The sequence below is a fragment of the Eptesicus fuscus genome, chromosome 19, assembly GCF_027574615.1.
Source record: "Eptesicus fuscus isolate TK198812 chromosome 19, DD_ASM_mEF_20220401, whole genome shotgun sequence".
NCBI lineage: Eukaryota > Metazoa > Chordata > Mammalia > Chiroptera > Vespertilionidae > Eptesicus > Eptesicus fuscus.
This window is the reverse complement of record NC_072491.1, coordinates 36,405,012-36,432,091: the sequence shown is the minus strand read 5'-3', so window position 1 is coordinate 36,432,091 and position 27,080 is coordinate 36,405,012. Positions and strand designations below refer to the sequence as shown.

Below are 27,080 nucleotides of genomic sequence, written 5' to 3'. Positions count from 1 at the left end.
ACTTGAGCAAGTCATTTCCTTTCGGGACTTGCTTTCTAACAAGGTTATGACGAAGAGCAACTGATATCGTGTATGGCTACGACAGACATACCTTAAGAACGTAATGATGGCTGCTACAACTCTCTGAGGGAAGGAGGTATTATTTATACTGTAAACTGCAGACGTTCAGGGAAGGAGGAAACAAATGGCTCCTTTGCGACCCTCGGTAGAGAGACAGAAAAGGTATAAAATGGGGCGCAGGCGCCTCAGTGGCTTGGAATAGCGGGAAGAATGAGAATAAAAAAGTATGGAAGTAAAAAAAAAAAAAAAAAAAGACATTAAACACTCCGAGAATCAATCCACTATTTTTCCCGCTAGCCTAGAGAAGACCATTTCATTCAACTTCCCAGCCCGTCATATCGCTGGACATTTATTTACTGTACCTTCTCACTGAGAGCCATTTATTTCCCTCCCCTTCTAGAAGTCGTGAACTTCAGACCCTCTGCTTCCGACACCCATACCCTTTAACTCGGCTTTAACAAGAAAGCTTCCCTGTATCCTTCCTCCGCCTGAAGAGGAAGTGAAGCTGAATGGACCGCAGTGCATCCTAGGAAAGATGGTCTCTCATACTCCTTTGCTTGGGCCCCAGAGTGGGGAAGACAGCAAAGCCGATCCAGATAAAACTACAACTCCCGGCAGGCAACGTGAGTGACTACTTCCTTTCTGCCCCCCTTCCTATTGCCTTCCTCTTCCTCCTCTCCGCGGACGCTGAACCGCCTGGCCTCTCGGTACTTGTAGTTCTTGTGGGACTTAGGTTTCTGGCATTCGATGGCCGAGAGAGAGGCTGGAGGACTTTAATTCCCAGAGGGCAGAGCGGAAGCTGCGCCTGCGCACTGTCAGTGAGGGCGTGTATGTCTGTGTGTCTGAGGAGAGAGAGCGAGAGTGAGTGACTGAGTGTGAGTGCGGGATAGGGTGGTGGCCGTTACGTTCGGGGCAACGGCTCCGGCAGAGGAGAAGTAAGAAGAGAAACAACGTCCGCCGCTTCCGCCTTCGCCTAGGAGGAGGAGGAGCTGGTAGGAAAACGAAAGCGATTCGCCCTGGGCCCGCACTAGACCGAGTTGGGCCGGTGGGGGTCTGGGCTATGAGCCTTTGAGGGTCGCTTGGGACGCGGAACGAGACTCGAGAGCCGAGAGCTATGTCTCAGCCGCCGCCGCCGCCTCCGCTGCCGCCGCCACCTCCTCCCCCTGAGGCACCGCACACCCCGTCGTCCCTGTCGGCGGCGGCGGCTGCTCCGGGGATGCTCTCGAAGCGGAGAGACCGGAGAATCCTCTCCGGGAGCTGCCCAGATCCGAAGTGCCAGGCGCGTCTGTTCTTCCCGGCCTCCGGTTCTGTCAGCATCGAGTGTACCGAGTGCGGACAGCGGCACGAGCAACAACAGCTGCTGGGGGTGGAGGAGGTGACCGACCCGGACGTAGTGCTACACAACCTGCTGCGGAACGCGCTGCTGGGGGTTACAGGAGCACCCAAGAAGACCACGGAACTGGTAAAGGTGATGGGCCTTTCCAACTACCACTGCAAATTGTTGTCGCCCATTTTAGCTCGCTATGGAATGGATAAACAGACAGGCCGGGCTAAGCTTCTCCGGGACATGAACCAGGGCGAACTGTTCGATTGCGCTTTACTGGGTGACCGCGCCTTCCTCATCGAACCAGAGCATGTTAACACGGTGGGCTATGGCAAGGACCGCTCCGGAAGCCTCCTATATTTGCATGACACCCTTGAGGACATCAAGCGGGCCAATAAAAGTCAGGAATGCCTCATTCCAGTGCATGTGGATGGGGATGGACACTGCCTGGTGCATGCTGTGTCCCGGGCTCTAGTGGGCCGGGAGCTCTTTTGGCATGCCCTGAGAGAGAATCTGAAACAGCACTTTCAACAGCACCTGCCCAGATACCAAGCCCTGTTCCATGACTTCATTGATGCTGCTGAGTGGGAAGACATTATCAATGAGTGTGACCCTTTGTTTGTACCTCCTGAGGGTGTTCCTTTGGGCCTGAGGAATATCCACATATTTGGTCTTGCCAATGTGTTACATCGCCCTATTATTCTATTAGATTCTCTCAGTGGCATGAGAAGCTCTGGTGATTATTCAGCCACCTTTCTGCCTGGGCTCATCCCTGCAGAGAAGTGCACTGGGAGAGATGGTCATTTGAACAAACCAATTTGTATTGCATGGAGTAGCTCTGGTAGAAACCATTATATTCCCTTGGTAGGCATAAAAGGGGCTGCTTTGCCCAAATTGCCTATGAATTTGCTTCCTAAAGCATGGGGTGTGCCTCAGGACCTTATTAAAAAGTACATCAAACTTGAGGAGGATGGTGGCTGTGTTATTGGAGGAGACAGAAGTCTGCAGGATAAATACTTACTTAGGCTTGTTGCTGCTATGGAAGAAGTCTTTATGGACAAACATGGTATCCACCCCAGTTTGGTTGCTGATGTTCATCAATATTTCTACAGGAGGACTGGGGTGATAGGAGTTCAGCCTGAAGAAGTCACAGCAGCTGCTAAAAGAGCAGTAATGGATAATCGCCTTCACAAATGTTTGCTCTGTGGTGCCCTTTCTGAACTTCATGTTCCTTCAGAGTGGTTGGTTCCAGGAGGGAAACTGTACAACCTGGCAAAAAGTACTCATGGACAGCTGAGGCCTGACAAAAATTATAGCTTTCCCTTGAACAGTGTGGTTTGCTCATATGATTCAGTGAAAGATGTTCTGGTACCAGACTATGGACTGAGTAGCCTAACAGCTTGTAATTGGTGTCATGGGACATCCGTGCGAAGGGTCAGAGGAGATGGGTCTATTGTGTATTTGGATGGGGACAGAACTAATTCGAGATCCACTGGTGGCAAGTGTGGTTGTGGATTCAAACATTTTTGGGATGGTAAAGAGTATGACAATCTACCAGAAGCTTTTCCTATTACTTTGGAATGGGGTGGCAGAGTGGTCAGAGAAACAGTATATTGGTTCCAGTATGAAAGTGATTCATCTTTGAATAGTAATGTTTATGATGTTGCAATGAAACTTGTTACCAAGCACTTTCCTGGTGAATTTGGGAGTGAAATCTTAGTTCAGAAAGTTGTCCACACTATCTTGCATCAGACTGCCAAAAAGAATCCTGATGATTATACTCCTGTAAATATAGATGGTGCTCATATCCAAAGAGCTGAAGATGCACAAGGACAAGAGTCAGAGTCTCAGCTCCCAACTAAAATTATTCTTACTGGACAGAAAACAAAAACTTTGCACAAGGAGGAGTTAAACATGAGTAAAACGGAAAGAACTATTCAACAGACTATTACGGAACAGGCTTCTGTAATGCAGAAACGGAAAACAGAGAAGTTAAAACAAGAACAAAAAGGGCAGCCCAGGACTGTTTCTCCCAGTGCCGTTCGGGATGGTCCATCCTCTGCACCTGCTACCCCTACCAAATCTCCCTATTCACCAACAACTTCTAAAGAGAAGAAAATCCGAATAACAACTAATGATGGACGACAGTCCATGGTTACACTTAAGTCTTCAACAACCTTTTTTGAACTTCAGGAAAGCATAGCCAGAGAATTCAACATTCCTCCATATTTACAGTGTATTCGATATGGTTTTCCTCCTAAAGAGTTAATGCCACCCCAGGCAGGAATGGAAAAGGATCCAGTTCCTTTACAGCATGGTGACAGAATTACAATAGAAATTCTAAAAAGTAAAGCAGAAGGTGGTCAGTCTTCTGCAGCACACTCTGCTCACACCGTGAAACAAGAAGAGATTGCTGCTACTGCTAAACTGTCATCTAAGGAACTTCAGGAGCAAGCTGACAAAGAAATGTACTCCTTGTGTCTTTTAGCAACGTTAATGGGTAAGATGAATTTAACTCAGTATTTCTTAATGGTGAATATAATACACTTTTTTCTCTTTCTGTAAAAAGAAAATCTGGGATCATCATAAAAACTATTTTAGAAGAAAATTATTTATTTTTAATCTCCTTGACAGTTAGTGGCTAGATATTTGTGTGATTCTCTGTTGAGTAAATATTAGGAGAACATAACTAAAAAAGTGAAAATAGTCCCTTAACTATCACCAGATTATTTAAATATATATATTTTTTAATTTAAAAAAATTTTATTGACTTAATTGGGGTGATATTGGTTAATAAAATTATACAGGTTTTATAATTCATTTTATAATTAATTTCTATAATTCAATCCTATAATTCATCTCTATATTGTATTGTATTGTGTTCACCACCCCAATAACTTATTATTCTTTTAAATAGGCTTGTAATGTATCCATTTAAAGCCTTTTTCATTTCCCCCTCTTGGTTCTATTGAACTTGCCCACCTTTCTTTCCCCTTTTCATTTATTTTTAAATTTTGTTTTCCTGCATGTCATGTGATTTCAGGACTTCCTGTTTGATGAATTGCAGTTTCTGGTGGTGTTATTCACACCACCCTCCCACCTGATAGTGTCTCTCCTCCATTTCCTGTTCTCCCTTCCCCAGTTCATCACATTTTTTTTATTTGTACATTAGGATTAGTGTTCAAGTAATTTCCTTACTCAGTGGCTGCCATAATTGTAATGAACTATTGTAACTCATAAGAAACATGAAGAACAGATGTAGATGATAATGAGGCTTAACGTAGAAGTAAAATTTAGATCTCTTACATATTAGAAGGGCCTTATTTTTGCTGAGATTAGAACTTTCACCTAGAAAAGTGATCTATGATTTGAATCTGTTTCCAAGAATGCTAAATATCAGTGAGTTGGACCTTGACCTTTCAAAATGGAAGATTATTTATTCTTGGCTTGTTAAATTGGGGGCGCCTAGTAGTTAATAGATCTCAAAACCCTGTACAAATTTATAATTTGATATTGCTGATTTTATTTTGGCAGACATAGTCATTGAATTGGGGGATATGTCAAGAAATGTAGGCATTTTATATATTTCTGTCTTAGAGTTTTTAGTTTCTTAGAGACTGCATGGAATAGAGGAAATATTGTGTGATCTTTGGAGTCAGAAAGATCTAGAATTTTAATCTCATCTCCACTACTTACTAACTTTGTGATTTCAGGTAAGCTGCTTAACTTCCCAGTACTTAAGTTGCCTCCTCTATACAAAATACCCCTTGTAGTTAGTATACAGAGTAAATTTATTACTCCCAGAACTCTGAAAATTAAATAACATTTTAACATCAAAATGGATAAAATTAGATATTTGCAGAAGGCACTTAAAAACAAAAAGCAATCTCCTAGATCAAAAACAGAAAAGAGGAAGCTTTCCTCAATAGAAGATGAATTTTTGAGGATGTGGTTCAGATCATAACTAACCTTGTATGCTCAGCACCTAGTATAGTGCCCAGCAGATAACGGGTATCCTGAAATGTTTTTGATTGAATTAAATACATGACATTAACATATCTCAACAAAGGCTGTGCCAGCAGAAATGGAATGGATGGTCAGCACTGAACATTGAAAAAGATTTGAAAAGCAGAATTTGGCACTGCTTATACACTGCTGCACAAAAGGAAAAGATAAATAACCTGTGGTTCATGAAAATTCTGGTAACTAGGAAGGTAATCTCTATTTAGGGGCAGAAATATGTGGTCAGTCCTTACCATGGCCTGGCTGAAAGATCTGATATCCCTTTACTGATTTCATATTCATCAAGTATCAGTTCTGATCACTGATTTAGCTTTCTGTTATAAATGTTGATGTACAGTTGAAAGTGCAAATGAGGATTATGTGGTGTGGATGAGATTGTGATCAGTAGTCTAAAAGTCTGGTCAATAAGATAATATATTTTGAAAAAAAAATTAGTACGATATAATTCTGGTTTATAATTAGTCACTTTTTTTATTTTGGTTTGAGGTTTCTGAACCTGAATATCTGAGTAGTAGACTATGGGCTGCCGTGAGTTCACCAAGATAATGTCTTCCTTTTATGATCCCTTCCTTTTCACTTCCAGTATTTATGTTGCTTTCCTTACAAATCACAAGTTTCTTTAAATCTTCTCCTTCTCTAAACACAAAATTTGAATATAAAAAGAGTGTTTTGCTGATTTTATAGTGGTAACACTTGAAAGACTTTCTGCTTTAAAATACTAAGACAGTGTCTGGCCTATAATAGTCCCTCCATAAATATTAGTTTTCTACCTCTACTTCTCTTATAACTGTATTTGAATTATATAGAAGATACTCTTAATAAAAAGTGGTGTGTTTGTAAGAATATCAACTTGGGGATAGTTATATACACACAACCTTATGTAAAGAGTGCCAGGAAACTATTGCTGTTTGGATTGGAGTGGGCTGGAAAATGGAAAGTGACAGAGCTTATTTAGAAAATTGCAAGTTTCAAAGTGCAGAAATTATTTTGTGAATTACCAAATGTGAACTAAGCTGCTGTTTTGCTTTAGAAAATAACTCATCAAGCTTTATGCTGTTCAAATACCTGGCTCTTTCTCATTTAGGTTTAGATTTAAATATCACCTTCTTAAGAGAGGCTTTCTCCTTCTGATCACCTTATATAAGGGTTTGAGAGACTTTTATTTACCACTCTAAATAGGTACCCTCTATTATTCTATCCTTTTCATTTCTCTCGTAGCACCTATTACAAGTTTTCATTATCTCATTTGTTGGCTTACTTATTCATTTGCCTCCCCCACTGTATTATAAATTCCATAAAAAAGATAGTAGCCTGTTTTATTCACCAATGAAAACCTTATCACCAAGTATAGGGCCTGACACTTATTAGGTGCTAAGAAAATGCTGAAAGAATTAATGCAGATTATTTCAGCAAAATGAATGTCTGCTGTGAGTTAGAAACTGCTAGAGGTACAAAATTAATGAGACACAGTCCTTGCTTTCCATAAACTTACCTGCAGGATCCCAGATGAGGGCATCCCATACTTTCATAGCTTTAGTTTTCATCATATAGCTTTTATATCTTCATTAAATAGGCTGAATGCTTAATAGTCAGGGACATGTGCTTTTCCTTACATTATTTTTAAGTAGGATATTTATTAAATAGAGTTTATATCTATTTCTGTATATCAATAAGACATTAAGTAAGTACATGAGTCTTTCTTTTGCTCAGTATAAACGATTCGTGGAACTAGTCACTTTAATCTTATGATGGTAGTTTTAAAATGAAATAATATTTTACCTGTAATTATTTCACATCTGCTTTATCCAGACCACTTGGAAGTTATTGAACAATTTTTGCAGACTGTAATCTTTATTATTTATGTAGTAGTGGAGTGACACTTAACTCTGGTTATTGTTTCCTTGTGGATTTTCTTTTGTGGTAGAGATGATAGATGGTACAGCATCCATCATAAAAACTAGGTTAATTAATTTTTTCTCAATATTGTATTCTACTGAGTTTCTACTTAATTTTCTTTTTCAAAAGATAAAGACAGGTGTGTGAAAAACAATTTGTTCGAGTTGCTTTAATGGAGTTAAGCTACTTGTGATATTTACCCCATTCACTACAAAGTTGAGCGACCTTTTAGGAGTTGAGAAACTTGTTTGATTTTTGTGTACTTTCTATCTTCCTGAAAAAAACTGTATGCATTTTTAATACAGTTTTTTTTTAATCCTCGCTCAAAGACATGCTTAGAGAAAAAGGGAGAGAGAATTTAAAGTGTACAGTATTTTGTAATTTAATAATGCCTATTGATGTTATAATTGCCTTAATTAAGATTTTCCAGAATTACAACTGGGGTTCAAACATTTGTGTTTTTAGATGACATTGGGTCTAAACATCATTATTACATCTTGATATTTTTTCTTTAAATATTGGATAAAGGACAGTTTAAAATCTAGATAATAGTTAATATTCACTGAGTGGCCAGATAATTATGATCTCTGAACGCATAATTGGCCACTCAGTGTATATTCTATATTATAAAAGGCTAATATGCAAATTGTCCCCTCGACCAGGAGTTCGACTAGCAGGCAGGCCGGCCAACCGCCCATGTCCCCTCCCCCTGGCCGGACCCCACCCATGCATGAATTCATGCACCGGGATACACACACACACACACACACACACACACACACACTCACACTGAGTGGCCATTATTATGCGTTCAGAGATCATAATAATCTGGCCACTCAGTGTATATTATTCTTTACATGCCCTCTGATTATCCCTCTAATTGATTTATATATAGCATATATCTAGTAGAGCAGTTATAAAATTGATTTTAAAATAATGCTTGCCCGGCCAGTGTGGTTCAGTGGTTGAGCGTCAACCTATGAAACAGGAGGTCACAGTACGATTCTGGGCCAGGGCACATGTCCAGTTTGTGGCTCGATCCCCAGGGGGTGGCCTGCAGGAGACAGCCAATCGATGTTTCTCTTTCATCGAAGTTTCTGTCCCTCTATCCCTCTTCCCTCCTCTCTCTCTCTCACTCTTCCTTCCTCTCTCTCAAATCAATAAAAACATTAAAAAGAAAATAACGCATATAGATGTATCTTAAGATGAATGTGGATGTTATAATAAATGATGATTTTATAATATGCTCTGAAGATCAAGTTAGACGTTCATTTTGTTCCTTTCTGTACTCAGTTACTTTTTAAAAAAATTATTTTTCTTATTGATTTCAGAGAGAGGAAGGGAGAGGGAGAGAGAGAGATAGAAACATCAGTGATGAGAATCATTGATAGGCTGCCTTCTGCACATCCCCTACTGGGGATCAAGCCTACAACCCGGGCATGTACCCTGACCGGGAATCGAACCATGACCTCCTGGTTCATGGGTTGACACTCAACCACTGAGCAACATCAGCTGGGCTATACTCAGTTACTTTGATACCTTTTATTTTCTTCTATATTTTTTCAATTATAAGATATTATTTTTTTAATTTAAGGAATTCAAGTATGTATAAAGTAAATTTTAAAAGTACTGATTATGAAAGTAGTACTGTACATTATCAGATTAGAAAACAATGAAAGTATAAAGAAATGAAACAACCACATTCTACAAGCCAAAAGTAACTTTATGTTCCTTCCATTTTTAAAAAAAAAAAATTATGTTGCTGTGGCTGACCGGTTCCATTCCAGTGCGACAGCAGCCCCACGGCCACCACACTGACTGACTGAGGGTGGCTGTCAGTTTCAGGTCTTGGAGACAAGCATGGGGGTTGGGAGGGGAAGGTAGAATAAAAAAAAATATAAAACAAACAAACAAAAATTATGTTTTTATTGATTTCAGATAGAGGAAGGGAGAGGGAGAAAGGGATAGAAACATCAATGATGGGAGAATCCTTGATCTGCTGCTTCCTGCTGCATGGCCCCTGGGGATCTAGCCAAAACATTAATTACTTATCTTTAGCCTACTTACTGACTTTTCTCCCTAGCCCCTTCCATTGTTTTTATTTGGCTTTAACATAAATATAGACAATATAATTTTATATTATTTTTTTTATAAATTAGTATCCTTTTAGCTGTATTGAGTTTTCATATCTATTTTGTTTAATATGCCTCGTATTGAGTTGTGTAATTGTGAAGACATTTTTGAATTAGCTCCTACATTTAAAAATTGAGAGAATTGCCTGGTCATTGTGGCTCGGTTGGTTGGGCGTCCTCCTGTGTACCAGGAGGTCACTGGTTCAATTCTTGGTCAGGGCATATGCCTGGTTTCGGGATCAATCCCCAGTAGGGGGTGTGCAGGAGGCAGCTGATTGATGTTTCTCTTTCATCCTTGTTTCTAGCTCTCTCTCCCCTCTCCCTTCCTCTCTCTGAATCAATAAAAACATATTTTTAAAAAATTCACATTTAAAAAGCCCAGATTTCTGGCTTCTTATGAAAAGCCATTTTTTTCTTGTAACATTGGGCCTACACTTTTCCATGACAGTACTTGGCAGTGGCTGCCATCTTTAGGTGGGTCATGCATTTCCTAGTATGTTATAGCCTCATCATTCCATATTATCTCATCTCCCTTTATGTTATACCAGGCTGCCTTGAAATCTCTGTTAGTGGCTAATCCATATAAAACAACCCTGGGTTGAACACTTTTGTTTGTTGCTAATACTGTATCTGTTTTTATCTTACAGGAGAAGATGTGTGGTCTTATGCAAAGGGGCTTCCTCACATGTTCCAAAAGGGTGGCATATTCTACAATATTATGAAGAAAACCATGGGTATAGTAAAATTCTGATTTTATTTTTAGACAATATCTTTACTCAAGTTGTTAGAAGATTAAGGAAGTTCAGATAGTATTCTAAAACTATTTCTAATGTTAATTTTAGATATGTATTCTTTAGCAACCTGTCTAATTAAAATGGATTATCCTGATATGCTCAGCTGTGTTTTCTGCTATAATGTTTCTAAAAATATCCTATCACTTTCTTGCTCCTATTTTCTCATTTAAATAATGTATATGATTCTTAACTAAAGACAAATTATGAAATTAGAAGTAGTTTTTTAAAAAATATATATTTTTATTGATTTCAGAGAGGAAGGGAGAGGGAGAGAGAGATAAAGACATCAATGATGAGAGAGAATCACTGATCAGCTGCCTCCTGCACGCCCCATACTGGGATCAAGCCCGCAACCTGGGCATGTGCCCCGACCGGAATCGAACCGAGACCTCCTGGTTCATAGGGCAACGCTCAACCAGTGAGCCATGCCAGTTGGGCAGAAGCAGTTTGGTTTTAATGCTAGTGACTATCCCAGAACCAGATTAATATAGTTTGTTATTGTATTGTGTTTTGGCTATAATTATTATACATACCCTAGTGCTTTCTGGATTTTAGGACACAGCTTATTTTACATTTTACTACTTTTCACATTGTGTGTGCATTGTTTATAAAGGCATGTGTGAGTATATAACTGTATATTCATAGTTTTAAGATTTTGAGAGAGAGGATGCCAGTGTGTGTTTGGAACACATCTGTCTTTTTAAACTTTTGATGTGAATGCTTTTGGCCTCAGACTTTATCACTCTGGCTTATCTTACTTCTTCACCTACTTGACCTTGGTAGACATTAAGTGCATAATCTCTATTTTATAGTTTTTATCTCTTTCTCACTTTTTTTTTCATTCTTAACCCCACCCCCACCTCAACTTGGTTGTTGTTGAAATGTTCAAACATATATAAAAGTAGCAAGAATAATAGTATAATGAGCCTCTATTTACCCACCACCTAGCTTCAACAATTATCAGTACATTTCTACCCCCATCTCAACTGGACTGTTAAAAATAAGTTTCACACATAATATCATGTATAAGAACTTCATATAACTCTTATATTTTTATTTTTTAAAAAAAAATATATTTTATTGATTTTTTACAGAGGAAGGGAGAGAGATAGAGAGTTAGAAACATCGATGAGAGAGAAACATCGATTAGCTGCCTCCTGCACACCCCCTACTGGGGATGTGCCCGCAACCAAGGCACATGCCCTTGACCGGAATCGAACCTGGGACCCTTCAGTCCGCAGGCCGACGCTCTATTCACTGAGCCAAACCGGTTTCGGCTTATATTTTTATTTTTTTTAAAAAAAGACTGCAATACCATTATCACATTTAAAAAAATATAACCAAATATCCGTGTTTAAATTTCCTTGAGTTTTGATTATGTAAAAAAAATTTTTTTCTTGGGCTTTTTGAATTGGGGACCAAAGAATGGCTTGTTTTTTCCCTCCCTCCCTTTCTTCTAAGATGAGAATATTAAAGCATAATTTATATATAGTAATATTCACCCTTTTTAAGTGTACAGATATATAAATTTTTATAAACATATAGTCATATAACCACTACCACAATCAAGATAGAGAATATTTCCATCATCTCAAAAAGTTGCCTTATGTCTCTTTCTAATTAATCCCTTGTCCTTACCTCCCAGATCCTGGCAATTACTGATTTGATTTCTGTGTCTATATGTTTGCCTTTTTCATATCACCATATAAATGGAATTATATAGTATTACCTTTTGTGTCTGGCTCCTTTAATTTAGCACAGGGGTTGGCAAATTGCCTGTGGGCCATATTAGGCCCACTGCCTGTTGTATATAAAGTTTTATTGAAACATAGCCACACTCATGTTTACATATTGTCTGTGACTGTTTCACATGACAGTGACAGAGTTGAATAGTTGTGACAGAGGCTTTATGGTCTGCAAAACCTAAAATATTACCAGGTTGCCCCTTGACAGAAAAAAATTGCCAATTTCTGTTTTAGCCTAATGCTTTTGCAATTCATCTGTCTGATTGCATATATTAGTAGTCATTCCTTTTGATTGTTGAGTAGTATTCCATTGTATGTATTCATCACATTTTAAAGAATTCATAACCAATTGAAGGACAGTTGGTTTGTTGTTTTATCATCACACTTTTTGGCTACTATAAATATAGCCACTAAAAACATTTGTGTGGACATATGTTTTCACTTCTCTTTGGTAAATACCTAGAAGTTGGATTGCTGAATCATGTGGTAAATATATGCTTATCTTTATAAGAAACTTCCAAACCATTTTCCAAAGTGGATGGACCATTTTATATTCCTACCAGCTACTGTATTAGAGTTCTAGTTACTCCTGGAGTTCTAGTTACTCTGTGTCTTTGTCAGTACTTGATAGTACCAGTTTTTGTTTTTAAACCATTGTAAAAGGTTTATAGTACTATTTCATAGTGGTTTTAATTTGTGTTTTCCTACAAACTGATGATGACGAGAGACTCTTTTCATGTGCTTATTTGCTATCTTTTTCCCCCCCATTTTAAAATTGGTTTGGATTTTTAAAAATTGAGTTTGGAGAGTTCTTTACATATTCATTTATTAGGTAAGTGTTTTGCAAATAATTTCCCCCAATTTATAACTTGTCTGTTTATTTTCTTAATAGTACCTTTCGAAGAGTACAGCTTTCTAAATTTGATAACCAATTTAACATTTAAAAAATATATTTTTTATTGATTTCAGAGAGGAAGGGAGAAGGAGAGAGAAATAGAGAATCATTGATTGGCTGCCTCCTGCACACCCCCTACTGGGGATCGAGCCCTGCAACCCAGGCATGTGCCCTGACTGGGAATTGAACCCGGGACCTCTTGGTCCATGGGATGATGCTCAATCCACAGAGCCACCACATTTTTTTTTCTTTTAGGATTTATACTTTTTGTGTCCTATCCAAGAAATTTTTGCCAATCCAAAATTTGCTTCTATGTTTTCATCTACGAGTTTTATACTTTTAGGTAACTTAGATTTATGATGCATTTCAAGTTGATTTTTTATATATTGCAAGGTATGAGTCAAGATTCTTCTTTTTAATTTATTTTTTAAATCTTCACCTGAGGATATGTTTTTATTGAGTTTTAGAGAAAAAAACAACTGGTTGCCTCCCCTACACACCCTGACCAGGAATCGAACCTGTAACATTTTGGCATATTGGAGGAAGCTCCAACCAATTGAGCCATCTGGCCAGGGACTTTTTTTTTTTAATGTATGGATGTCCACTTGTTCCAGCACCATTTGTTGAAAAAACTACACTTTATCCATTGAATTACTTTGATACCTTTATCAAAAATTGCCCGGCTGGTGTGGCTCAGTGGTTGAGCATTGACCTATGAACCAGGAAATCACAGTTCCATTCCTGGTCAGGGCACATGCCCAGGTTGCAGGCTCAATCCCCAGTGGGCAGCCAATCAATGATTCTCTCTCATCATTGATGTTTCTATCTTTCTCCCCTCCTCTCTGAAATCAATACATTTTTAAAAATTGCCCATGAATTATACCCTTGAGAAGGGTGAATTATATGCAAAATGTATGTCAATAAGGTTATTTGTAAAAAATCATTTGACCATGTACAAATGGGTCTATTTGTAGAATCTTCTTAAAAATTCTTTTGGGTATTCTAGGTGCTTTTGCTTATCCATATAAATTTTAGAAAATTGTCACTTTCTACAAAATGTGTGCTAGGATTTTTGTTGTGATTGTGTCAAATGTCTGCTGGGATTTTTGTTGTGATTATGTTGAATGTGTGAGGACAATTGATATTTTGATAACATCAATTCTGGTTCATGAAAATGTTATATTTCTCCATTTACTTAAGTCTTCTTTAATTTCTCTTACCAACATTTTGTAATTTTCAGCATATAATTTTGCACATCCTTTGTTCATTCATACCTAAATATTTCATGTTTTGGGATGCTATTGTAAAATATGCTTTTTAATTTTTTTTAAATTGATTTTAGAGAGGGACACATTGATTTTTGTTGTTCTACTCATTTATGCATTCATTGGTTGATTCTTGTATGTTCCCTGACCGTGGATCAAACCTGAAACCTTGGCTCATCAGATGATGCTCTAACCAACTGGCCAGGGAAAAATATGCTTTTTAAAAACTTCAGATTTCCTATTGTTCATTGCTAGTGCACAGAAATAAGATGGGTTTTTATGCATTGACTTTGTATCCTGTGGCCTTGCCAAACTCACATATTAGTTCTAGTAGCTTTTTGTCAGATATTTTGGGATTGTTTATATCCTTTGCAAATAAAAGATAGTTTGATTTCTTCCTTTTCAATCTGTATGCCTTTTATTTCTTTTTCTTGACTTATGGCACTGCGGCTGTATGTTCAGTGTTAAATAGGAGTAGTGAGAGTAGACATCCTTGCCTTGTTGCTGATCTTAGGGGGAAAGCATTCTGTTCTGTAGGTTTTCAGAACGCACCCTTTATCAGGTTGAGGGTGCGTTCCCTTCCATTTCTAGTTTGCTGAAAGTTTATATTGTAAATGGATGCTGAATTTTATCAGGTCTCTTTTCTTGCATCTATTGAAATGATCTTATGTTTTTTATCTTTAGTTTGTTGGTTGGGTTGAATTGCATTAACTCACTATTTTTGTTTGCTTACATTTTATTAATTTTTATTTTTTTTACTTTTAGAGTTGACATTGAATATTATGTTAGTTTCAAGTGTACAGCATAGTAGTTAGATTTATATAACTTATGAAGTGATCCCCCTGATAAGTCTAGTACCCCCTCGACACCATACATAGTTTTTGCATTATTATTGACTCTATTTTTTTTATGCTGTACTTTACATCTCTGTGGCTATTCAAAAACCCAATTAAAAATGGACTGTAAAAAATATTGAACCAACTTTGCATGGTGGATTCATATTGCTCATATTTTGAGTGTTTTTGCATGTGTTCATGTTCATGACGGATAATAGCATGTACCTTTCTTGTAATGACTGTATAATCAGGATAGTGTTGGCTTTCATAAAATAGAGTTAGTAAGTGTTCATTCCTCTTCTGTTTCCTGGTAGATTTTGTAATAGTTTTGATATTATTTCCTAAATGTTGGGTAGAATTTACTAGTGAAACCATTGTGCTTGGAGTTTTATTTGTTAGATAATTTTTTATTTTTTTTATATTTTATTGATTTTTCACAGAGAGGAAGGGAGAGGGACAGAGAGCTAGAAACATCGATGAGAGAAAGACTTCGACCAGCTGCCTCCTGCACACCCCCCACCGGGGGATGTGCCTGCAACCAATGTACATGCCCTTGACCGGAATCGAACCTGGGACCTTCCAGTCCGCAGACCGACGCTCTATCCACTGAGCCAAACCGGTTTTGGCTGTTGAATAATTTTCAACTTTGAATTTAATTTCTTAATAGAGTTATCCCTAATAAGGTTATCCCTTTCTTCTTGTGTAAGCTTTGTTAGTTTTGTCTTTGAAGATATCTGTCCAAGTTATCAATTTTATTGGCATAATAATGTTTATAATGTTTCCTTACTGTACTTTTAATGTCTGGTTAGGTCTGTAGCTCTTTCATTTCTGATATTGTACCTCTCTTGTTTTGTACCTGTCATGTTTTGCTGACCAGTCCTGTTTATAATTTGTTTTATTGATCTTTTTAAAGAAACAGCTTTTGGTTTTATAGGTTTTCTCTATTGTTTTTCTGATTTCAGTTTCATTGACTTCTGCTCTTTATTTTATCCTTCTTTATGCTTACTTTGCATTTAATTTGCACTCTTCTTTCAAGCTTCTTTAGTAGAAACTTAGATTATTGATTATAAAGTTTTGTTTTTTAAAACACAATTAAAGCTATAACTTTAAAGCTATAAATTAAAAGCATTTAAAGCTATAAATTTCTGACACCCCCCCCCCATTTTTGCATCCTTTTATTTTAACTTTCCCTCTTTCACTTTATTCTACCTTCTGAAATATATTGATACCAGTTAATGATTTTTAAAAAGTAAGTATTTAATTAGGATTGATTATGATAATGGGGAAAGGAATAGTTTTGTTGTTGTTTTTTTAACAAATGGTAATAGGATAAGTGTTATGTCCACATGAAAAATTTGAAGTTTGACCCGGCCTCCCACCAAATACAAAAGTAACTCAAACTCTATTAAAACCTGAATATAAGATCTAAAACTAGAAAAATCTTAGAAGACATAGGTATACAACTTTTTGACTTTGAATTAGGCAAAACCTTAGATAGGACACCAAAAGTACAAGCACAAAAAGAAAAAAGTAGATAAATTACAAGCCATCTTTTGTGTTGCAAAGGACACCACCAAGAAAGTGAAAAGAGCCCTGGCTGGTGTGGCTCAGTTGGTTGAGTGTTGTCCCATGCACCGAGGTTTACAGTGATGGTTCGATTCCCGGTCTGGGCATATGCCCAGGTTTCGGGCTTAATCCCCAATAGGGGGCATGCAGGAGGCAACTGATCAGTGTTTCTCTCGCTCATTGATGTTTCTGTCTCTTTGTCCTTTTCCCTTCCTCTCTGTCAAGTCAATAAAAACATATTTAAAAAAAAAAAGAATCTGAAAAGACATCCCACAGAATAGGAGAACATTTTTGCAAATTATATATCTGATGATAGATTTGTATCTAAAACATAAAGAACTCTCAAAAACCCAATTAAAAATGGACAAAGGAGCCTTGGCCATTGTGGCTCTGTGGATAGAGCATCGGCTTGTGCACCTAAGGGTCTCGGGTTCAATTCCCAGTCAAGGGCACATACCTGGGTTTCAGGTTTGATCCCTGGCCCCAGGAGGCAACCAATTGATATCTCTTTCTCACATCGTTGTTTCTCTCTCTCTCCCCTCTCTCACTCCTTTCCACTCTCTCTTAAAAAGTCAGTGGAAAAAAATATTCTCAGGTGAGGTTAACAACAGCAACAAAAAAAATGGACAAAAGACCTGAATAGACATTTCTCCAAAGAAAATACATAAAAAGCCAATAAGCATGTGAACTGACGCTCAACATCAGGGAAATGCAAATCAAAACCACAATGAGATAGTACATCACACTCACTAGGATGAGTACCATTAAAAAGTCAAATAATAATAAGTGTGGGCAAGGATGTAGATAAGTTGGAATCCTCATACACTGCTGGGAATGTAAAATGGTGCAGCTGCTTGGGAAAACAGTTTGGCAGTTCCTAGAAAGATTTAACAGACTAAACTATACAACCCAGCAGCTCCACTCTTAGATGTATACCCAAGAGAAATGAAAACATGTCCACACAAAACCTGTACAGAAATATTCATAATAGCATTATTCATAACTAGTGACCCAGTGCAAGGAAATTAATTAGAAGGTGGCTGGCGGGGTGGGACTGGGCGAGATGGGCCGGACACGCCCTGGAGCCAACCTCCTGTGGTCCCTCCCAGGCCCGCTGCACCTGGGTGGTGCCATGGCTCAAAGGGCGTCTGAAGAGTGGGCAGGGTACTCCGGCAGGTGGGGTCCCTTGGCCTGGCTTGCAGGGATTGGGCCGAAACCGGCTCTCCAACATCCCCTGAGGGGTCCCGGAGTGTGAGAGGGCACTCTGCAAAGTTGTACAGGATGTGGAACACAAATGCAAGTGTGCAGTAAACCAGATTCGGGGCTGACAGTGTCCCAGCAACAACATAATCCACAGTCAAAGGTGGAATCGCATGGCCCCGCGAGGAATCCAGCTCCCTCCTCTCTGGTTTCGGGGTACGTCACTGCCGCTGCCAAGTCACTGCACCTTGGCAGCTTCTACCCCCTGGTGGTCAGTGCGCATCATAGTGACTGGTCAGATGGGCCCAGGGACACATAGCATATTAGCCTTTTATATACACTGAGTGGCCAGATTATTATGATCTCTGAACGCATAATAATCTGGCCACTCAGTGTATATCCTGTACAATAAAAGGCTAATATGCAAATTGTCCCCTCGACCAGGAGTTCGACCAGCAGGCAGGCTGGCCACCCACCCATGTCCCCTCCCCCTGGCCAGGCTGGCCAGACCCACCCATGCACAAATTCATGCACCGGGCCTCTAATATATATATATACACACACACACACACACACACACACACACACACACACACACACACACACACTGAGTGGCCAGATTACTATGCGTTCAGAGATCATAATAATCTGGCCACTCGGAGTATATAGACTAGAGGCCCAGTACACAAATTAGTGCATGGGTGGGGTCCGGCTGGCCCGCCCCCAATCAGGGTGGGAGAGAGCTGATCAGGGCTGGGCAGGCCAGGGGGAGTTAATAGTGTCAAAGATCTTTGCAGGGTGTATACACTTTTGCTGTTGCCTTTCAGATGAGTTGAAGCTTCAAAGGCGCTTTATTGTCAGGGACACTTACAGCTTCTGTTTCTAAGGCTCTCCCTAGATAGATAATGCAGTTTAGTTCCCTGCTGACAAACCCTCTAAAGAGAGGCCGTGGTGTGATGTGGCTGCCCTCTTTGGTAGTAAGCAGTGGAGAGAGAATGCAGGAAGATGGTGGTTGTGCTGAACACCTGACTAATGGTCCAGACTGTGAGCAGTTTTCCTCTTGATCACTTGTCTTTCAGATTCCTGGTCTATGAAGGCTGGAGAGCGTTTACTTGCTTAGAATTACTGAAGGGCACACTTCAGTGATCGGGGGGTGGGGGGGTTGATCAGGGAGGATGGGCCGCGGGGGGTTGGCTGGCCAGCCCCGCCCCTAACTGGGCCAGTTGGCCGCTGCAGTGTGCATCATAGCCACCAGTTGTTCTGGTCATTCTGCTGTTCGGTCTCTTGGCTTTTATATATATAGATAGAAGTGGAATCAACCTAAATTACCATCACCTAGTGATGCAGTACACTGAGTGGCCAGATTATTATGCGTTCAATTATATATATATATATACACATATGTATATGTCCAATCGGTACCTATGACACACACTGATTACCAGGAGGCAGACATTCATGCAGGAGCTGCCAAACTGTGGTGACTTGGCAGCAGCGGTTCTTGGGTGATGCACCCCGGAACCAGAGAGGAGGGAGCCCGATTATGGGGTGTGTCACTCAAGAACTGTCCACTTGCAATCCAGGACCCCTTGGGGGATGTTGGAGAGCCGGTTTTGGCCTGATCTCCGCAGGCCAGGCTGAGGGACCCCACCTGCTGGAAGGAACCTGCTCACTCCACAGATATCATTCAAGAAACAGCGCTGCCCCAGGTGTGGCTGGCCGGGGAGGGACCGTGGAGGTTGGCTCCAGGGCGTATCTGGCCCATCTCACCCAGTCCCGCCTTGCTGGCCACCTTCTAATTAATTTCCTTTCAATGTGCATGAATCTGTGCACCGGGGCACTAGTTTTAATATAATTCATCCATTGTTCTGATGCATTTTTGGGTAGTTTATAGTTTGGGGATGTAAGGAAGAGTGTAGCTATAAATGTTAGTATACATGTCTTTTGGTCTGTATGTGTAATGGAATTGTTGATATGTGATATAAAAATTTTAATACACCTTGATTCTTAAAATTCAAAGGATTGTTATCTACACTAATAAAAGAGTAAGATGCAAATTGACCGTACCTTCGCAATGCCCACCAGGCAATCAGGAGTGAGTATGCAAATTAACCCAACAAAGATGGGTTAATTTGCATATGCAGGCACTGAGCGGATGGGGGCGGAGCAGGACGCTTGTGTTGTCACCATGGCGACAATGCAGGCGTTCTGCACTGCCCCAGCCGCTCTGGGCCTCTGGGAAGCGTGGGAAGGCAGAAAGGCGGCTCTGGCTGGAGCGAAGGTGGTGCCAGCAGCCAGGGGAAGGAAGGCCCATTCTTGCATGAATCTTTGTGCATTGGGCCTCTGTTATAAGTTATAATTATGCTTAAAAGGGACTACAACACTTAAAATATTTGCATTGATTTTTTTAAATACATATTTTAAGTTTTTAAATAATGTAAAAAGTCTAGAAACTATACACTGAGTGGCCAGATTATGGTCTCTGAACACATAATAATCTGGCCACTCCGAGTGTGTGTGTGTGTGTGTGTGTGTGTGTGTGTGTGTGTGTATTTTAGAGGCCCGGTGCATGAATTTGTGCATGGGTGGGGTCTGGCCAGCCTGGCCAGGGGGAGGGGACATGAACAAGTCTCTCTTTTATTTTTATTTTATTATTTTATTTTTATTTTATTTTTATTTTTAAATTTCTTTATTGATTAAGGTGTCACATATTTGTCCTCATCCCCCCATTCCCATCCCACACCCCTCCCCACGGATGCCCCAAACCCCTGTTGAACTTAACCATTGGATAGGCTCATATGCATGCACACAAGTCCTTTGGTTGATCTCTCCCCCCTCCCCCCACCCTCCCCTATCCTCCCTCTGAGGCCCGATAGTCCGATCGATGCCTCCTTGTTTCTGGTTCTGTTCTTGTTCATCAGTCTATGTTGTTCATCATTTCCCCTAGATGAGCGAGATCATGTGTCACTAGAGATATACTTATAAGAACTGAATGTGAGACGAGCAATAATAGTTATGCTGACAGGCAAATGAATCAGTCTGTAGTGAGTTTCTTTCTGGACCAACAGTTCTTTAGAGACCCAATTTCAATGTCCACCAGTTCCTTATGTGTACATGTCAGCACTGACCCCTCAGCTCTGAATGGTGGACAAATGGTGGTAACGGAGGTCCGACTCCCTCTGGTTTGGTCTCGGCTGGACCCAGGGGCACGGCTTCACCCGGACTCAGGGGCACGTGGCCTCATCCAGACCCAGGGGGCGCGTGGCCTCACCCGGGCCCTGGGACCCAGCCTCACCAAGTCTCTTTTAAAAATAAGACATTCTCTTATATAAACACAATGCAAAAATGATATATTCTTTTAAACATCTCCCCAGGTACTACTTTAAGGTCTATGGTGATATTTCTTTTTTGTAGTATTAAATTATATTAATAGTAATTTATTTTCTAATTAATTTTATTTTGAAAGCTGTAATCCGTAAAGTATTGAAAATTTACTATTTCACCTAAAATTGTCCTTTTTGTACTTTTTAAGTAACGTTTTAATATGTTACATATCTTTCCCCTTCTTTAGGTATGGCTGATGGCAAGCACTGTACTTTTCCACATCTACCTGGCAAAACCTTTGTCTATAATGCTTCTGAAGATAGACTGGAGTTGTGTGTGGATGCTGCAGGACATTTTCCCATCGGTCCTGATGTTGAAGACTTAGTTAAAGAGGCTGTAAGTCAGGTTCGAGCAGAGGCTACTACAAGAAGTAGGGAATCAAGTCCCTCTCATGGGCTATTAAAACTAGGTAGTGGTGGAGTAGTGAAAAAGAAATCTGATCAACTTCATAATGTAACTGCCTTTCAGGGAAAAGGGCATTCTCTAGGAACTGCATCCAGTAACCTACAACTTGATCCAAGAGCTAGGGAAACTCCAGTTGTAAGGAAGCATAACACAGGGACAGACTTTAGTAATAGTTCCATTAAAACAGAGCCTCCTATATTCACAGCTACTCCTAGTAACAGTGAGCTTATTCGATTAGCTCCTGGAGTAGTTACAACGAGAGACGGCAGGCAGCTGGATCCTGAATTGGTTGAGGCCCAGCGAAAAAAATTGCAGGAAATGGTTTCTTCTATTCAGGCTTCAATGGACAAGCACTTGAGGGATCAAAGTACAGAGCAGCAGTCAACATCTGATCTTCCTCAAAGGAAAGGAGAAGTTATGAGTTCTGTGAAGTCTGGGAGTCTTCAGACTGGCTTACCTGAATCTTTTTCTTTAACTGGTGGCACTGAAAATTTGAATACAGAAACAACTGAAAGCTGTGTGACAGAGGCACTGGGAGCAGCATTTGCCACAAGGTCAAAAGCACAAAAGGGAAATTCCGTGGATGAGCCTGAAGAGATGGATAGTCAAGATGCTGAGATGACAAACACAACTGAGCCAATGGATCACTCTTGATTTAATTAGAGGCTAATAAAGGCAGAATGTTTATTGTGAATATGTAATATTTGTTGGCTGGGCCACATAATTTGATTAGTCATTAAATATCTTGTACGTATACAATTCAAAGATTATATCTTGTTATTCAGTGCATGATAGCAAGTGTGTGATTGGCAATAGCTTTTAATATACTGCTGCCCAGGCTGGCTCTGAATTCCTACAAATTAGTTACTAGATCTGCTGAGATGAGTTTTTTCCATATATGTGGTTCCTTGGAAGTTCTTTGTAATTTTAATTTCATGAAAGTCTTAATGTTTCAGACATGAAAATTCTTTTGCTAAACATGTTAGATTTCTAAAAAGGCTAGGACTGGGAGGGAATGAGATTGGCTACTGTTGATGTAACCATCCCACATATTTACTAGACTGTCAAAGATTTATGTAAATTTGAAGGTTATCTGAACTAAATTGAATATTAAAATTCATTAAAAGGATTTTTTAGATATTAGGATGTTGACATTTCTGTGAATGTAAACATTCATAGAGATAGTATTCTTGGTGAAAATATCTTGAGAATAGAATGTAATAATAAAACATTTTGCTGATTTGAGCAAGGTTATGGGGAAAATATCTGTTCTAGAATGATACAAATGTGATTCAGTAATGTTGCTGTTTTAGTCAACACAGCCAATAGTGTGCTCTGTTGTGGATAATATGTTACCGTTATTTTTTGAATCCTGGCCTAGTCAAGTACCACCAAATTTGTTTTTTTTTCTTTAATCTTGCAGAAAAGTTGATTGCAAAGTGTAGTAGAAAATGTAAAAATTATTGTAGCAGTAGTTAATCTCTTAATTTTCAGAGTTTGTCAGATTCACAATTTATAAATGAGAATTTTTCTTTATGAATGAGTTACATTTTTCTATGATTTTGATCAGTGGTATGTAAGCTTATATATATGCTAAGTATCTTTAACACCTCCCCTCCCTTTGAACCAAAACTGTTTTGTTTTCTTTTTCGAATCCATAAAGTTTTCTTTATTTGTTGGCTTCACTTGGATTTGGATGTAAATTTTACTGCATCATACCCTGATCAACTGGGCATTTGTATTCATTAAATCGTCAGTGCCAGTTTCCTCAAGAAGCAGCTTTCATGCTTATTCCTTAAAGACAGAGAATGTTTATCCTGAGATTGGTATTCCACTATTTTATCCTATTTTGCAAACCTGTATACTGAAATGTACATTTCAATCCATCTTTTTCTTCTGTTCACTGAAATTAAGTTGAATTAGAATGGATGAAAGACAAAATGTCTGTTAATACAATTTATTATCTAGAGCAAAGCCTGGCTGGCTGTTTACTCATGTAACAGATACAGAATTGTGTACTCATTCTAAGAAAATGTACACCAGGAAATATATTATCAGGTGTTTAAAAATCTCAACCTGTTGATTCATAACGAATATAGACAGTACTTTAACTTGTGTTTCCAAATAAGGGAGGTTTTGTTTTTCTTTCTATGAAAGTGTCTCTGACTGAATCTACTTACTAAATGAGCTAGTCCATTTTGAATAAGGAAAGAATGGAGAATCTAGACATTTGCAGGTGATATCTGATCAAGATATATATTTGGGTTTATCACATTTAAAAAAACAGGTTTTCTCCATTTTTCTAAATTTGAAGTGTCTTTATATCTAAATAGCAGAAAAGTGTAGAATTTTTATATTGTGCACTAGATTTGCATAAAGAACCGCAGCTGCCAACTAATATTTCCCATTTAGTATAGACGACTTCTGTGTATTAAACTAAAAATTACAAATATCACTAACCACTATAATTTTGGCCTTTTCAGCCATTGAAACATGCCTCCCTTTTTTTAGTTTAAATACAAGAAAACTTTAACAAGCAAAATGCACTGCTTCCAGGTAAATGATATAATCACCTTTTCTTTAACAAATATTTTCTTCACCTGTGGCTTAGTATGTTTAGTTAATAACTGACAAATACACTCTCATAGCATGAAGTAAAAAATATCAAACACCCTATTAAATACTTTTATTTATTCAAATTAGAATGTACCTGTGAACATTTCGAAGGGTTTAATCTCTGACAACACATTAATTTCTCTCGCCACAGCAATGCTATTTAGAAGCCAGTTAGGTATAAATATTATATAGTTTGGGTTCTCGCATGATAAAGAATAAAAGGCTTGATTCTGAGAATGATTAGATTTCTTAAAATTATTTTAAAGCTGCTGAAATTTGGTTGGGGTAATTAATGGTTTTTGAGAGGTGAGCCCAGTTATCATCTTTACAAAGAAGTTTTAGAACAATTTAAATTCTTAAATATCATTGTCCTTCCATATGGTTATTATAATAAAATGCAGGACTAAAGAATGATTATTTTTAGTACTATTTGTGATCACCACAACTTTGAATCCAAGCTGGAGATCATAAATCAGTTAATATTTTTAGCCCTAGATGTAAAATAAACTATAACTAAATTCTGTTTGCAGTATTTCACTGAAAGTCAAAGTAAAATTTTTTCCTTCACTAATCCACTTTATAGTTAATCATACCAAATTTGAATTGATGACCCAAAGTTCAGGTGGAATTGAAGATAGAGTATGTCTAGAATGCTGGTAATGAGAAACTGGTTGAAACTGAAGAAAAGCAAGACAATTGCCAAATAAAAGCTAGAATAGAATGAATTCCAAGGGAATGGTTACTCAGGAACTAGTCTAAGGGCAAGCATAAGACCCATTTCCCCCTCTTTCACTGTGTTTCAGGATAATGACCTGAGAAATTTAGCAAATTTGCTGTATAATTTCTGATAATTTTCTAGTTTGGTTTTACAATTAAGCCTTCCGCTTGCAATCTGAAATGCATCTGTGATTTCCAGCCACAGGTCCTTATTGCCATTATTTTTGAGTATCTAACTTCATTGGAAATGAGCAGACTTTTGCATATGGTCTCTTACCTCAGGGAAGATCACTTGCTAGCAACTCATACTACTAATGACAGGTTTTTGAGAATTGTACTGACATCACATTAGCTACCAAATGCAAAGTTTATAAAAGTATTTTATGTAGTTACCTAGTAATACTGGCTGTTAGTAAACATTTCTCTTAAAAACATAGACCTCACTAATAACTAGTCTTTAGATATGAAATAAACTTGTAACTTCTGTCATTATGATTTGGTCAGTATAATCCTACATAATAAAAGGCTAATATGCAAATTGTCCCCTTGGGAGTTTGACCGCTTGCTATGACGTGCGCTGACCACCAGGGGGCAGCGTGGAACGAAGGAAGGCCCCCATCGGCCCTAATTGCTGGCCAGGCCTAGGGACTCTACCTGTGCACCAAGTTCATGCACCGGGCCTCTAATGACTATAAAATATCAGTCCAAATTTGTCTGAATTTTTCAATAGGAATTTTAATTGGCCCATACTTAAAATATGACAGAGCAGATTTTGAGTTTCAAGGTTCTCAAAGTTCCCATATTAAGATTTTCATAAAAGCCTTTGCAAAAATCAGGTTAAACTCCACTCATCTTAATATAAACTTAAAATGACCTTTTATAATAGTAGTAGTGAGGTACATACATGCTCTAAGTAAGTTGGGTAGACATTACAAGGTCATATAATTTAACAAAATTATTATAACCTCCAGGCACTTCACAGTTAATTTAAAAAGTTAATATTTCAAGCCAGAACTATTCACTTGAAAACATACCATGGTAGAATGTTTACTTAAAAAATAAAATAACAAAGGGGAGCTATCTCACCAATTGTAAGATTTATAGTTAATTGTAAGTTCTGTCATTCTTAATAATTCTTTGAGATGCTAAGTGTTTCAATTCATACTTAATAATACTTAAATCGTGGGAATTTTAACCTTTGTTCCAAAATAGCAGAAATTGTAAAAATTGTGAATTATTGGAGAAAATGCCATTACTTGTATATCTGACATTTAATTTTTTAAATTATGGAGTCTACATGCTTTTGTAGTATAATATTAATACAATGATTATTCTCTTGTAAAAGAAAGAAAAACTAGTAAAAAAAAATTTTAGTTGACGTTATCTGCTTGTGAGTATCAAGTACTTAGTATTTAAAATTTTAAGGTGTTGCATACTTTTCTTTAGAATGCACAAGTCCCTTCCTGAGCCTTTATGCCTGTGGTGGAGCAATAAAAGACTGAAAAGGTTATCAATATTTTCAGGTCTATTTGACTTTAAGAGTTAGTGCCAAGAGCTGGAGAGTCTACTTTTTGGAGGGAAATGTTATTTAGTATATGTAAAAATCAGTAGTAATAGTAAGAATATTTGGAAATAATGGCAAGTGCTTTAACTGCTCAATAAAATAGTATAGATGTTACATCATCCCTAAGGCACTGGCTGTTACCCATTATTTTCTGATTTTGTGATTGCTTGTATATATTACATTTGAGTAATAAATAATTGGTAATAGTTTATTATAACTGTATAGTGTTCTACAGCACACCTCACTGTACAGTATTTGTAGTTTTCTTTTATATCAATAAAATAATACATACTGATTTTCCCCTCAACTTCACAGTAGCTTTTTAAAATTGTTATTCTTTAGTTTCCTGGAATGACACATTATTATTTTAAAACTTTTTATTTATTGATTGATTTTAGAGAGAGAGAGAAACATCAATTTGTTGTTCCACATATTTATGCATTTATTGGTTGATTCTTGTATGTGCCCTGACTGGGGATTGAACCCGCAACCTTTGGTGTATTCGACGACACACTAACCAACTGAGCTACCTGGCCAGGGCATACCTTAATATTATAATGCATGGAAATGTAGTTGTTTTATAAAGGAATTCTTAGTATAATGAAGTTTAAAAAATTATTTCAAGTGGGTTATCACATAGGGACAGTAATTTCTCCCC

At 38.3% G+C, this 27,080-nt stretch overlaps 1 protein-coding gene across 1 annotated transcript; it reads left to right on the top strand.

The window, feature by feature from the left end:
- Window positions 1-947: 947 nt before the first annotated feature.
- VCPIP1 (valosin containing protein interacting protein 1) lies at window positions 948-26,729 on the top strand. Its single transcript, XM_008150367.3, has 3 exons — window positions 948-3,884; window positions 10,083-10,169; window positions 21,308-26,729. Exons 1-3 carry the CDS (start codon window positions 1,175-1,177, stop codon window positions 22,177-22,179), a joined length of 3,669 nt encoding a protein of 1,222 aa, XP_008148589.2. The 5' UTR covers window positions 948-1,174; the 3' UTR covers window positions 22,180-26,729.
- The last annotated feature ends 351 nt before the right edge of the window (window positions 26,730-27,080 follow it).

What these genes read in the sequence shown, in the direction of transcription:
- VCPIP1 (XM_008150367.3), top strand. Translation starts at nt 1,175, where the DNA reads ATGTCTCAGCCGCCGCCGCCGCCTCCGCTGCCGCCGCCACCTCCTCCC. An exon ending in TCTTTTAGCAACGTTAATGG is followed by an intron (nt 3,885 to 10,082) that starts GTAAGATGAATT and finishes TTTATCTTACAG; the next exon opens with GAGAAGATGTGTGGTCTTAT. An exon ending in TATTATGAAGAAAACCATGG is followed by an intron (nt 10,170 to 21,307) that starts GTATAGTAAAAT and finishes CCCCTTCTTTAG; the next exon opens with GTATGGCTGATGGCAAGCAC.